This window comes from Meleagris gallopavo, chromosome Z (genome assembly GCF_000146605.3).
Source record: "Meleagris gallopavo isolate NT-WF06-2002-E0010 breed Aviagen turkey brand Nicholas breeding stock chromosome Z, Turkey_5.1, whole genome shotgun sequence".
NCBI classification, from domain to species: domain Eukaryota; kingdom Metazoa; phylum Chordata; class Aves; order Galliformes; family Phasianidae; genus Meleagris; species Meleagris gallopavo.
Window position 1 is genome coordinate 28,332,890 of NC_015041.2, and position 15,461 is coordinate 28,348,350.

General features: G+C 40.2%; 1 protein-coding gene across 11 annotated transcripts in view; it reads right to left on the reverse strand.

Moving 5' to 3' along the window:
• Positions 1-11,698: 11,698 nt before the first annotated feature.
• Positions 11,699-15,461, reverse strand: part of MPDZ (multiple PDZ domain crumbs cell polarity complex component) — a 111,305-nt gene continuing 107,542 nt past the window's right edge. For all 11 annotated transcript variants that reach the window (XM_031557296.1, XM_031557300.1, XM_031557302.1 and 8 more), the window contains 2 exons: positions 15,120-15,243; positions 11,699-14,320 (listed from right to left, as the gene is read on the reverse strand). In XM_031557296.1, coding sequence (XP_031413156.1) covers positions 14,174-14,320; positions 15,120-15,243 — 271 coding nt within the window. In that variant the 3' untranslated portion in view covers positions 11,699-14,173. The remainder of the gene's footprint in view (positions 14,321-15,119; positions 15,244-15,461) is intronic.

The window sequence follows — 15,461 nt, forward strand, 5'->3', positions numbered from 1 at the left end:
TATGCCTAAGGGTAGCTTTCTAACCAACACAATGCTCAGAGAACAACTCTGTTAGAACATTACCAGAGTTTTCTCTGACTGGGATTTAAAATTCAGAATTTCTCATGCAGATGGAAATCTACAGTTACTCTTCTATAATTCTTTTGGGCCTTATTCCATTGTAGCAGGGTGTCGCGGACTTGCCAGAGAAATTATGGAGCCTATGCACACTCATTTAATAATTTATCTAGGAGGTGGCATTTGGGCAGTGAATGATACAGAAGGGGGAAACTGCAGATGTAGTTGTTTTTATCCAGTATTTAAAATCAGCATGATAAACCACTAATGTACTACATTAAATGTGTCATTCTTTCAATCCCAAATTGCTGAAAATGAAGTAGTTTGAACCAGGCAGTGGGTTTGGATTTGCTTGTAATTCCTAGGATAATTTTAACAATGTTATTTCCCTTTGTTTCCTTTTTGTATGTATCCATAAAACCAAGAAAAATGACTTTTCTGAAACAATGATTGAGTCATTTTTCTTCATTCAAATAAAACCCTCTTAACTTTTTGCAGGTACTTTACACTTGGGATAAAGTACAAAATCTGTGAGAAAGAGCGCAGTTGGTGTAAAATTATAGTAAAAGTTTGACAAAAATTAAATACTATCACTGTTAACCATTTTCTGATCTTGGTGACAGTAACAAAGATTAATACTTATCACATGCAGCAATCTTTATTATCAGCTGCTTTTGTAGTTCCTGTCACAAATAAGACTTTCCAGTGAATTCCGTTTTAATCTTTAGCATTGTATTGATATAACTGATTCACAACACTACCTCTTCTACTCCCATCAGACATACTCATACTCATGTTCACTGAGTGAAGAACAATGTTTTTCATGTTGAACTGAAACATATGTTTACGACAGTTTCAGTCAAAGATCTTGCGTAACAGCTATGGAGCAGTGTTTTTGTAATAATGAGAAGTGTTGGATTGGTGGCTACAACATACCTGTAATTAGAAGATACTTGAAAGATACATCCTGCAAAGGCCTTTAATACATCTTAGCCTAAATACACTCAATATGCCCAACATGAAACTCTTGCTGTCTTAGCTCTATCTGGTGAGCTGTAGTGTAAACTTGACAAAGCATCCTGAAAGTTTGCTCTTGGGTCTCATTCTCCCAGTAATGTGCACCCTCCTGTGGCTTTCAAGGGTGAGGGATATAAAATATAGCTATGAAATCCCACCTAATTGTGACATCTTGTTGACCAGTCCTGAGTCTCAGAGGTATACCACATTCCACAGAAATACTCTCAAACAATATTTCCTCTGGAAAGAACAGAAGTACGCCCGCTCTTCTGATTGAGTAAAAGCATATAAATGCTAAGGTATTAGGCCTTTCAGCTGTAATGCATCTCTTCTTCAAAGTATATTCTTAACTCCTTGGCTATCCCAAGATGGAAGTGGCCCATGAGGACTAACACAGGGCTCCACACAGGATCACCCAAAAAATCAAACCCTATGTCTGAGAACATTATTCAAATCCTCATTGAACTCCAGAAGGCTTGGTGCTGTGACCACTGCCCTGTGGAGACTGTTCCAGGACCTTGCCACTCCCACAGTGAAGAACCTTTTCCGTATATCCAACATGGCCCTCTCCCCCTGATGCAGCTCTATGCTGTTCCCTCAAGCCCTGTCATTGCCGTGAGTAAGAGTGTCAACAGTTTATGGGCTGGTTCAGCCCAGTTCCGTGGCTAGGGGGGTGGAGGGATATCGCAAAATCCGCACCTCCAGAAAAGGAAAACAGGGGACCCCAAAATAATTAAAAACAGCAGCAATGATCTGAGGAGAAACAAACTAATTTACTAAATACGGTATCGGAATGCAAGATAACATACTATAGTAAATTAGAATTAAAGCTAATTAATCAAATATAAGGAGAGAGAATGTCCGAAAGTCTCATCATAACACTGAGGTGAGATGTGCAGTCCAGCTGAGCAGCAGGAAGGAGAGCCTGACAAAGAAGAGCAGGTCAGATGACCTTGCCAGGGGTTATATCTTCTCTCTGACCGCAAAGGGGTATGTAGTTCTTCTCTTCTGGACAGATACCCGGAACCTGAACATTAACACTTTAAGTCCCAGTGCACTACATGATGTTATGATATGGAATACCGATAACCAAAAATCATAAAACCATGACAGAGAGACAGCACAGTCCCTCCACTCCCTTTGCGAGGAGCTGTAGGCCACCATGAGGCCTCCCTTCTGCCTCCTCTGAGCTGAACAAATCAAGGAACCTCAGTTGTTCCACATACATCTTGCTGTCTAGACCTTTCACTATCTTCATAAGCCTTTTTTCATAAGCCTCTGATAGTTTTATGTCTTATATTGTGATGCTCAAACCTGCACACAGAGCTTGAGGTGAAGCACCAGTGCAAAACAAAGTAGGACAAACCCTTCCCAGATGGCAGTGCTGGACTGATGCGCCACAGGGTACAGATGACTCTTTTGTCTACCCAGGCATTCTGTTTACTCATACACAACTTGCCAGAACTCCCAGATCCCTTTTCATAGCCTGCTTTCCAGCCTCTCAAGCTCCGGTCTGTACATATAGCCAGGACTGCCCTGCTCCAGGTGTACCATTTGTCAATTATTCTTAGTAAATTTCCTATGATGGGTGGTAGCCCAGCCATCTAATTTGCCAAGATCTCTCTGCAAGGCATTTCCACTCTGGAGACTAGATAGCCATCTAGAAGCTTACATAGTACATGTTCAAGTTTTGTATCCAGATCATTTAAAAAACATTGAAAAGAGTTCATTCTAAAATAGACCCCTGGATAACTCCAGTAATGACTGGATGGCAGCCCAGTGTAACACCATTTACAACCCTTTTTGAGTTCAACCCAGCAGCCATTTGTTCATCTACCATATTATGGACCATATGCAGGAAATTATGTCCAGAAGGAAGCTGTGAGAAATAGAGAAAAAGTTTTGCTGAAATAAAAAAGATTCAATCTACTGGTTTCCTTTGGTCAAATTGACAGGTAATCCTGTTGAAAAAGGAAATAAATCCTAACAAAACCCTATTTTTGCTGGAAGACAGGGATGGGGAACAGAGTGGGCCCCGCATAATCTGTGATGAGATGGTTTTGGACCACCTCCGAAAGCTGGACACTCAGAAGTCCATGAGAGCAGATGGACTGCACCCTAGAGTGCTGAGGAAGTTGGTGAATGTGGTTGCCAAGCCACTCTCCGTCATTCTTTTGACAGCCTTGGCTAACCAGGGTTGACCTGGTGAACTGGAGACTGGCAAATGTGACATCCATCTTTGAAAATGGCCAGAAAGATGATCCTGGTAGCTACAGACCTATCAGTATCACCTTGGTGCCAGGGAAGTTTATGGAGCAGATAATCCCGGGAGTCATCATGGACCAGTGAAAGGTCAACCAGGGGATCAGGCACAGCCAGCACAAGCTCATGAATGGTAGATCCTGTTTGACAAATCTCATTTTGTTCTATGACAAGGTGACCCACTTAGTGGATGAACGTAAGGCTGTACATGTTGTATACCTAGACTTCAGTAAATCCTCTGACACTGTCCCTCATAATATCCTCATGGAGAAGCTGCCTGCACATGATTTGGATGGGTGTACACTCCACTGGGTGAAACACTGGCTGGATTGCTGGGCCCAAAGAGTTGTGGTCAATGGAATTAAATCCAGTTGGTGGTCAGTCCCCCAGGGCTCGGTACAGGGGCCACTCCTATTCATCTCCTATCTTAATTGATGATCTTGATGAGGGGTTTGAGTGCACCTTCAGTAAGTTTGCAGATGACACCAAGCTGGGAGGGAGTGTTGAAAGGCACTGCAAAGGGATCTGGATAGCCTGGATCAATTGGCCAAGGTAAACCATATGAGTTTCAATAGGGCCAAGTGTCAGGGCCTGCATTTTGGTCACAACAACCCCAAGCAACCCTGCAGGCTTGGGGAGAAGCGGCTGGAAGGCTGTCTGATGGAAAGGGACCTTGGTTACTGATAGATAGTCGGCTGACTGTGAGTCCAGGTGGCAAAGAAGGCCAATGGCCTGTACTCTGCACTGGTGAGGCCTCACCTTGAGTACTGTGTTCAGTTTGGGTCACCTCAGTACAGAAAGGACATTGAGATGCTGGAGCAGGTCCAAAGAAGGGCTAAAGGCTGGTGAAGGGCTTGGAGAATATGCCCTGGGGCTGTTCAATCTGGGGAAGAGAGGCTGAGGGGAGACCTGTGGGAATCTTCTCTGTGATTTAACTAGGTATCAAAGTGAGATTGACAGGCTTGTATTTACTAGCACCTTCTTTCTTAGTTTCACTGAAAATTGGAACTTTTGTCAGCTCCCGGTCAACTTGTACAACTTCAGATTCCCAAGACTATTAAAAAATTATTGATGGCTACTTGTGGGAACATAAGAAAAAACTGTTTAGAGCAACAGCTGTGGAGCAAGAAAAAACTGTTTAGAGCAATCTGTGGAGCAAGATAAGTGGCATGAGAACCAAGGACACCTTTAGAAGAAGAAAGAGCATCTCACGGTGCTGACTGGATAAGTGCCTGTGTGAACAGTTGAAGAGTGTTCTGCAGAATGCAGACTAATATCTTTTAACCAATTGGTGTGCTGTTATGTCTCTAACGTTTCCTGAGAGTCCAGAGACTTTCCCACAGCTACTACTAATGAAGTGTGGTGAAACTGACAAAGGCTTAAATTCTGGAAGAGATGAGCAAGTGCTAACAACTTTGAAACTTCCCATCTTAAACAGAAACCTTCCAAACCATCTATTAATGGGTAAACTGGATACAAACATCTATTTGCAGGCACTTAAAAGTCTCCACTATAGCAATTTCAGCTAAGAACACAGGTAAATTTTTTTTCCTAAATACTATGTTTTCACTAAAAAAAAAAAGGTTTAATAGGTGAACTGCCTACATGAAGAACAAAAAAAATGTACCACAAAGTAGTTAAATGAGCACGATATTTTTTTCTGAAAGCCTGGTTGTTTCAGTGTTCAAAAATGATTTGCCCCTGCAACTTAGGAAAAAATCAAGGGTTAATAATTCAGTTTGAATAATGTTAGCATCACTATATACATTTAGAAATATATGCAATTTCATAACTACTAGTTTACCCAAGATTATTTCCCCCTTTTTTTTTTTTTTTTTTCCTGAGATAAGCAGATTCTGTTTTTGTGGGTTTTTATGTTTGTTTGTTTTTCCTGCCCATTTAAAATCATCATTTTCAGTAGGAGAAGAAACCTTATTTAAAATTATGGAACATTTTGGCTTAATAAAAAGAAAACATACGGCAAAAAGTTAAGAAGATCAATCTACATAGGCATCATTTCCCACTAGTAGGTTTGCTGTTCTCAAGTGTTAGAAATGTATCAGACTAACCTGCCACTGTCAGCATTTTCCTGAATATCAGTTATGCAACTTCACAAGCTAACACATAACCCTGCCAACTAAAACGCAAAGACAAGATCTACGCAACTGTAGGGGAAGATGCAGTCTCCAATTTGGAAAGAAATAAAACCATTTATATACATACTGCAGGTCTCGAACATGCTGAGTACAGCAGTGTTCACAGTTCCAATAGCGTCTCTAAGGAAATTAAAAAAAAAATTGTCTATTCTTAGCATTTTCAAATGGTGTTTAAGACAGAAGTAAGTGCTCCCTACACTCAAATATTTCAGAAGCTTCAAAAGATTTGCTTTTCAAAAGAAAGAAGAGATATATGGGGAGTGAGAGATCACGATCAGCCTCTTTCCAATGTCATAGTCAGATTTGAGACAAGATATACTTTGGAAAACGATATTAAAAACAGTTAACTCCTTCACATTATTTGCAAGTCACAACAAAGCTTCTTTTCACCACTCCAAAAGTAAAGAACACTTTTTAACCATTTCTCCCTTTTCTCGGGGGAGGTGTGAGGGAAGACGGTGAAGCAGGCACGTCCATGTCTGAGTATACAGAATATACATGATATTTATTTTAAAAAGAAACACTAGAGGGTGAAGGGAAGGGGATCTTCAGTGGCTATGTCCACTCAATCTTGCACTTGGGAATTAACATTACTATTTATTCCACAAATCCAAATCAGAAATAAAATCCAGCAGGGAAATAGGAAAGCAGTCATGTCAATGATACCTGCTCACTGCAAGGAATTAAATATGTGCATTCACATGCATTGTCCAGATCCACTTACAAAACTCTTGCATTAATACTGCTCAAAGATTACTGGCAATAAATAAGAAAGGGCTAAGCAAAGTTAAAGTAAAGAATTGGATGTCTGAAAAGACAGTGGGTTTGAGCCTTTAAAATGCCAGGAACTTTTTCTTCAGCCCTTCAAGTCCCAGAGTTAACATAACCAAAATATTGTAAAACTTAATAGAATTGGGATCCCAGTATCTAATACCAGTATCTAACAACCCCTGTGATAGGAAAGTTTCACTGACTATCATATGATAAAGAAAACTAATCATTCTAAGCCTGAAAAGTTTATTATATCTCCTGACCCAGTCCACAGTAGTCAACAAACAGTGGTCATGCAACAGCTGTCATAGGGACAGAGGGAAATAATGTGCTCTGAACTAGCAGCATGGGTCAGCACTAGAAATAAAATTCTAGACTCCATAGCTAAATGTTTTGATCCCTTGTGAAAAGTCCCACATCCAGTGGAGTGCTTTATAAATAGACTAAGCAATAATTAATGCTATCTGTTTTAAACAAATCAGGCAACGTCTTATTCATTCCTAGATCGCTTTGGTGTAATTAATTTGCTAAAAAACTAAGAGAGAAGATAAAAATCTTAAAATTCAAATAAAGCAAGTTTTAGTACTTGCTCTACAGATCACACAAAGAACAAAATAAATAACTTCTTGTCATTATTTACAAAGTTTGGATTAATCTTCCAAAGCAGAATGAGTGATGCTAGCAAACATCAGAAACACATCTACAATTTTATTTCTTCATCAAAGACAGTTCTATTATTATTATTTTATTTAGACACAACAATAGTAATGAAATATATATATGCTACTTCTTTAACAAATACAGAAACTAATTAAAAGAACTTTGTGTGTTTTAATGTAGGCATTTCTCACTCTGAGGAATAAGTATAGCAGAACGATTTAATAACAACAATAACCAGTGATGGTACTATCTGCATTCTTCCATCTTATCCTGTCATAGTCTAACTTCTAGAATAGTTAATTAGACAAAAAGCTGTGGTTTTTTTGTTTTGCTTTGTTTTGTTAATTCAGTTAGATAGCTATAAACTTACTAATACTATTTCACAGGCACTTCTGTTCTTATTTCTCACTAATACAAATGCTACTCTTTCTCATCTTCGTCTAATAACAGCCTGATCACTGTCGGCATTTCAGACAGCTCTTTTAAACAGGGGACAAACGACATACTGGCTCTCTTGCTATGATTTTTTATTTTTTATTTTTTTGCTAAACAATATGAACAGTATTGCTGCTATAGAAAGTATGCAGCATGCTAAATAGCTGTGTGTCTTCCTCCCTCAAAAGACCTACTGGAATTTTTATGCAGGAAGGTAAATCATGGGCAAAGTTTGCTTTATGTGCTAGAATTGAAAGATCCAATTTGAGGGAGGAGAGCCAAAGACAATCAGCAAATAGTTTCACAAAACACAGTTTTGGGAGAAAGTTTTAAGGTGGATACTAAATTTATTAAACTGAAGATGCTGAGAAATTTATCGACTACGTTGCTGTCCAAATAACATCTACATGGCTACATCTCATCAGACATTATCTTGCAGTTGTACCTCTTAAATTATCAACTCCCAAATAATGTTACTAACTCTTAGTTCTCATTTTCTCCTTGATGCTGATGCAAAGAAATTCACTGTTGATTTTCTGCTCCAATTTTTTCCAATGCAAGGGAATCTTAGCTCTCTACCAGTGTTCAATTAACTGCTGACTGTAGCCCTTCTCAGTTCAAGAAAGACTCTAACTGTGATGCTATTTAAAATGGCTAGCAACACTTCTTCCACCTTGGATTCTAGATATGTTCAAACCGTATCTTGCAGGGTGCATGCAGCCTACCACAGCTCACAATTCAACCCACCCTTTTCCTGCTATTTAAATGTGGTAAGCAGACCTGGGCACATGTCCACACTATTAACACTGTGTTGACTGAAGGCAGAGCACTGGGAGGGCAGCACTGAGCAGTTATGGCAAATAACTGTATGTACGTTGATACTTGGCTAAACACAAGGCTACGAACAGAGATGAATATGCAGTCATGCTTTCCATGTTTTAAGAAAGGAATTTGAAAATAGAATCACAGAATCATACAACCCTTAGAGTTGGAAGGGATCTTTAAAGGTCATCTATTTTATCTCTCCTGCAATGAACAGGGACACCTACATTTGTGAGATCATTTTCAGTTTATATAAATACATGACCTGCAATTTTTCAAATGGAATATATAGAGTTGCATTCAGATATTCAACTCAAAAATCTGATCATATTACTTCATCAGATTTTCCTAATTCCCACCTTAGCACAGAAAAATATCCTTCACTGCACAATCACACGTTATTCATGTCATCACTTTTTGGCAGCATGCACATTTTAAACAATTATTGTCAAGGATGAAGTCCAGAGAGAGTAAAATTCCATTTAAAAAAAAATCTGAGTTATAAGCACTGTCACCACATTATACTGGTATGTTAGTTTCACAAGGACAACCATGTTCTTGTTCTTTCCTCTTCTTTTTATGTTTTAGGAAAACTATTCAAAATTAAAATGTTTCATTACATAAATATGAATTATGTTGTATATTTTGCAAGGGCTGTTCTAAAAGTAGTCTCCCATTATACTACGTTGGTCCGTAACATCAGAGGCAGATATTGGTGGTGACAGTGGATCAGACTGTCGTAAACACAGCATGCAGGCTGTTGTTCATTGCTGGTGAAAATGCATAACTAGTGGTAGTGAATATGTTGACAAAGACTGTTTTGTAGCTGAGAATTTGCTCTATCAAATAGTGATATTGTGCTCTTTCATTTCCATGGAAATAAATAGGGAGCATTACGTTTGGAACAACCTACGTACATGTAGCCCAAGACAACTTCTATTCTCTAAATGCAGCCCAGGCAAGACAAAAGGTTGGACACCCATTGTCATGTTTTTATGACTTTTTACTCCTGAACTTTACTCCTGAGCAACTGCAAAATCCTGAAAGCCTAAGCATATATTTGGGACAGAGACGCTGTGGCTCAGGCAGACCTGAGGAAGCACAAATTATTTGGGGCCTGGCTTATATTTTTCGGACTTTATTCAGTACTATCCTAGAGAGAAAGAGAGTCTCTGAAATTGAGAAGCAGAGTCTCCAAACTCAAAGAGAGTATCTCTGACCTGAGAGGGAGAACCTCCAAGTCCAGAAAGAGAGCATCCTAGTCGAGGAACAGTGTCTTCACATCAAAAGACAGAGTATCCATGAGAGAATCCGAGCTGAGAGGGAGAATCTCCAGCTTCAGAAAGAGTCCTCTAGCCAAGAAACAGAATCTCCATACTGAGAGACAGTCTCCAAGCTGAGAAGGAAAGTCTCCCATCTGAGAATAAGAATGTCCAATCCAAGAGAAAAGACTTCCAATCTGAGTGAGACACCTTCCAGACCAAGCTTGACAGTCTCCAATCCGAATGAGACATCCACCAATCCAAGTTAACAGTCTCCAAACTGAACAAGTCAAACTTCAGTCTCAACGCAACCTCTTCCTAACTGAGCAAGACAGACTCTGAACTGACCTGGAGAGTAAAAGCATTGAAACTGAGCAACTTGGTCAATCATAGCAGGCACCAGAATCAATGTCAGTTGCCCCTGTAAGAGGACAGAAATGAAACAAGCATCACCTAATTTAGAACAGAAGAAAGAGGAGGAAGTAGATGAAAAAGATCACAGGAGGAGGAAAGAGGTCCATAGCGGTCCAAGATTCAGAGGAACCAGAGAGAGGGCTTAGGCTCCCAGCAAGATCATGGTCACCAAAGATCAGGTGAGCAACAAGTCCTGAAAGAGTAGGAAATGAGGAAGACATCATCACCATTAATACTCGATCCCTGAAACTAACTGAAATTCAAGGAAATTCATGCCACCCAAATGTGCCTACTGTCACCTGGTTACTTCAACCTTGGGACAGTGGGACCAACAGTGTGTCACTAGATAGTAGAAAAGCTTGCCAACTGGGTGGCATTGCTAGGGACTCAGCCATTGACAGAAGTATTAGTGGATTTCAGGATGAAGTCCTCACCCTCTGGAAGTGGATGCTGTTAGCCATAAAAAAGCCGTAAGGACTGTGATCATGTCTCATGGAAGAAGAATGATAGAGGAAACAAATAGAGGGGCCCTGCCCCCAGCCAGCAGAGGGAAAGGGACAAAAGAGCATATTGGACTGTGTGGATTAGATGGCCTGGCACATCAGAACCACAGAAATATAAGGCACTGGTGGACACTAATGCACAGTGCATTCTAATGCCCTCAAGTCATGAAGGGATAAAATAAATTTATGTTTCTGGGGTGACTGGGATTTCCAAGAGTTGACTGCAGGAGGCTGAAATAAGCCTCACTAGTAAAGACTGGCAAAAGCACCCTATTGTAGAGCCCAGGGGCTCCATATATACTTGATATTGATTACCTCAGACGGGTATATTTCAAGGATCCCAAGGGGTATCGATGGGCCTTTGGTATAGCTACTGTAAGCATAGAAGGTGTTAAGCAGCTGTCTGTTTTGCCTGGACTGTCAGAAGATCCATCTGTTGTGGGGTTGCTATGAGTAAAGAGCAACAGGTACTGATTGCTACAAGTGCACAGATGGCAGTACTGCACCAACAGTGATTCCTTGCTCTCCATTCATAAGCTGTTTTATCAGCTAGTGTCAGGGAGTGATCAGCAGAACTCACTCACCTTATAATAGTCCCATATGGCCAATGCTTAAAGCCAGTGGAGAATGGAGGCTGATGGTAGACTACCATCGCCTGAATGAAGTCACACCCCCACTGAGTGCTGCTGTGCCGGACATGTTAGAACTCCAGTATGAACTGGAGTCAAAAGCAGCCAAATGGTATGCCACCACTGACATTGCTAATGCATTCTTTTCCATTCCTTTGGCCACAGAATGTAAGCCACAGTTTGCTTTTACCTGAGGAGTGTTCAGTATACCTGGAATTATTTGCCCCAGGGGTGGAAACACAGCCCAACCATTTGCCATGGGTTGATCCAAGATGCACTAATACAGGGCAGTGCTCCTGAGCACTTACAGTACATTGATGATATTGTCATTTAGGGCTACATAGCAGGGGAAGTTTTGAGGAAAGAAGAGCTAATAATCCAGATCCCTCTCCGTGCTTGTTTCGCTATTAAGCAAAGCAAAGTGAAAGGACCTGCACAGGAAATCCAGTTCCTAGGTATAAAGTTGCAACATGGATGTTGTCACATCCCAACAGATGTGATCAACAAAATCACTGCTATGTCTCCACCCACCAGCAAGAAAGGGACAGTCTTTTCTGGGCGTAGTGGGCTTTTGGAGAATGCCCATCGCCAACTACAGCTCCTTTTATCAGGTGACACAGAAGAAATATAATTTTGTGTGGGGCCCTGAGCAGCAGCACGCTTTTGAACAGATTAAACAGGAGATAGCCCATGCTGTGGCCCTGGGGCCAGAACGGATGAAACAGGATGTAAAGAACATCCTCTACACTGCTGCTGGAGAGAAAGGTCCCACTTGGAATCTGTGGCAAAGAGCCTCAGGAGAGACCCAAGGCTGACCCCAGCGATTCTGAAGTAGAGCACACAGGGGGTCTGAAGAGTGCTACACTTCAACTGGAAAAGAGATCTTAACCACATATGAGGGGGTTTGGGCTGCTTTTGAAGTAATCAGTTCTGAAATGCAGCTCCTTCTGGCACCTCGATGCCAGTGCTGAACTGGATGTTCAAAGGAAAGGTCCCCTCCACCCATCATGCTACTGATGCCACCTGGACTAAGTGGATTGCGTTGATTACACAATGAACTTGGATGAGGAACCTCAGTCATCCAAGAATCCTAGAGATGATCATGGACTGGCCTGAAGGCAAAAAGTTTGGAACACCACCAGAAGAGATATTGCGTGCTAAAGGCCTCACCATACAATGACTATCAGAAAATGAAAAGAAATATGCCCTGTTCACAGATGGATCACATCATGCTGTGTGGTAGCATCGCAGATGGTAATCTGCTGTGTGGAGCCCTACACAACAAGTTGTCACTGAAGTCACTGAAGGGAAAGGAGAATCAAGCCAATTTGCAGAGGTAAAGGTTGTCCAACTGGCCTTAGATCTTGCTGAATGGGAGAAGTGGTCAATGCTTTATTTTTACACTGACTGATGGATGAGTAGCAAATGCTTTATTGAGTGCTTACAGCAGTGGGTGCAAAATAACTGGCAACGGAAGGGTAAATCTATTTGGGCTGCTGAACTGTGGAAAGATATTGCTGCCTGAATAAAGGATATGTTGTAAAAGTGTGCCACATAGATGCTCATGTGCCCAAGAGTCGTGCTACTGAAGAACAACAAAATAACCATCAGGTAGATCGAGCTGCCAAAATAGAGGTGGCTCAAATAGACTTGGACTGACAACACATGGGTGAATTATTTCTAATTCAGTGGGCCCATGAGACCTCAGGCAATCAAGGAAGAGAGGCAATATATAAGTGGGCTAGAGACTGAAGGTGGACTTAACTATGGACACTACTGCACAGGTTATTCATGACTGTGACACATGCACCACAATTAAACATCATGTAGTGCACTGGGAGTTAAAAAGTTAATGCTCCAGTTTCAGGTGCCTGTCCCAGAAGAGAAAAACCACATCTCCCAGAGGACTGTTGGCTGTTCTGTTACTGTTTCCACTCAGAGGAAAAGATAAAAACCCTTGGTAGATTACTTGATCCTCCCTCTTTTCTTTCTGCTGGGCCCAACTAGACATCTCGTCTCAGCATTAGAGTAAGGCCTTCAGTTTCTGGACACTCTCATTTTCTTTTTTGCCCATCTCCTCCCTTTTTCCCCTTTCCCTTTCCTGGGGCATATTCAATGGGTCCCCGTAGCCCACTAGTCAAGGAACCAGGCCGAACCAGCCTGTAAACCGCTGACACCCATGGATTAACCTATATCCACATGGCTCCATATGCTGCTAAGTAAATCTGTCCTGAGTGGTTTGTTCATAGCTCTGATTCAAGCAGCTCACAGAAACTTCTGCACTGAGACTCTATCTTGCACACAGGATGAAGAAATCATACATTTCATAATGGGAAAATTTATTTCATACCCACAAAGGCTAGAAAAACTACTGCTAGAAAAGAAAAGTCTAATCCTTCTCACTTTACAGTTTCTGGGGACTCTGCTTAAAGAGGGTAAATTCCTACTTGCCAATGGATTTTTCACTGAGCCCTGAGCACAAGCACACTTCATCCAAATTAAACCTTTCCCCCTCCTCAAAAACAAACCATCAGACAAACACAAAAATAGAAGAACAACCAATTTTGAATACTAAGTCAGATAAAAATGTGTTTTTTTTTCTTTTTCTTTATGAATACGGCAAAGCTTAGGAAATAGGAAATTAGTTAATAGAAAGAAGAAAAAAAAACAACAGAAGAAGAGCAATCTATATTCCCAACTCTTCCTGTATTAGTAACACAAATAACCACCTATATTCATCAACTATCTACCTTCACATAACTCACTTTTCATCCTTCTTGCAAATTCTGTATTTTGTTAATGTTTTCTTTCTCTAAACTTATTGTTTTCTGGTTACTCCTGCTCATGTCATCCCCTTTTCAACTCAATGATTTTGTAATTTTTGTTCTGTATTTCAAATATTCAAAGCACCTTCCAATTTTGCTTACAAGTTTTCATTATAGTGCTACTAGGCAAAATATCCATGTCTTTGCCACAGATGACTTACTCCATCACAGTTGTTCGACAATATGAGTAATACTTCTACTGCATACAAAAATATCATTAAATGTTATTTTTCTTCAGTGATGTAACACAGTTCTGACAAGTTGGAAGAGCAAAAAGGTTATATAAACACTTCTGTTTTCCTTGGTATGTGGAATAAGAATAATATAGTCTTGTTGACACCACACCTTTGGGGTACCAGTTCATGAAAGAACAGTCAAAGTGACCGTTCCTTTTGTTCTTTTCAAAATAGCAACTGCTTCTTCATGAGTCACCCCTTCTAAACTCTGCCCATTCACAGCAATGATTTGATCCCCTCTCTTCAGGCGTCCATCTTCTGCTGCTGCACCCTGAAACAATACAACATGTAATTGCAGACTCATCCATTTATTTTTCTCCCTCCTACACATTCATTATGGTCTGAATTAGATGAGTGTACAAATCCCCTTGAACCTTTTTCAGTTGTCAATGATTCAACTTCAATCAATCCCAGACTAACCTACTAGTGTTGCAGTATGTTCTGCATTCTCTAGTTGTCACGACACTTAGAAGCTGGACCTATGCGATTTTTTATATTTCTTTAACCCTGACAATCTACCTAATATAACTTTTAAAACTCTAACACAATAAGATTTCAAGACCTGAAAGATCTTTCAACAACTTGTATTAGAAATCTCATAGTCAAAACCCAGTTCTGCACTTTGACTAAACACAAATATTTGGGATTCTTGACTACAATTTTTCATGACTTGGGGCTCTTCCCAAAGGCAGGCCAAAGTTCAAAGCTGAGTCAGTACCTGAACTTCTCCAAAGGTCCAGAATGAGTTCAGTTATTATGTGTTAGTCTAGTTTTCAGACTCTCACTGAAAATAAACACATTGGTCCCTTTTATTACTTGAAGAAAAAGTATCCGAACATTTCCTATTTTTAGAGTTGAAAAAGATTTTGCCATATGTTGTCACATGCATTTGGAAATTCTGAATCTTCCTGTAACTTCAAAAGCTGCAAGATCTTTTTGAACAGAACTTGCACTGGGCAAGAAAAGCTGTGAAGAAAAACTGTTTGCAATCCTTTGGTCTCAAACTCATATTTTAAGAAACAACCTGCTGTGAACTAATAAATGGGTGAACTGAACAAATATACTCCTACCTTTGCGAATACGGTCTTCACATAAATGGGTAAGTCTCCATGGGGACTGCCATATCCCCCCACAATACTAAAGCCTAGGCCATCTGGTCCTCTCTCCAGAGTAATGGTCTTGTACTGAGGAGGTCTAATGAAACAGGAAACAATATTGCTATGTTGTCTAAATAAATTATTTACATTAGAATGCTGTCAACAAAAAGCATTTCACCTTTTTAGCTAAGTAATAAATCTTTGTTTTTCTTCTTTTCCACTGTAAATATGAACTTTATGACTATTTTTGTTAATGCAGAAAAGTAATTCTGTCTAATGCCCCCATTTGAGTAAGTATTTCAAATACTTCTTTCA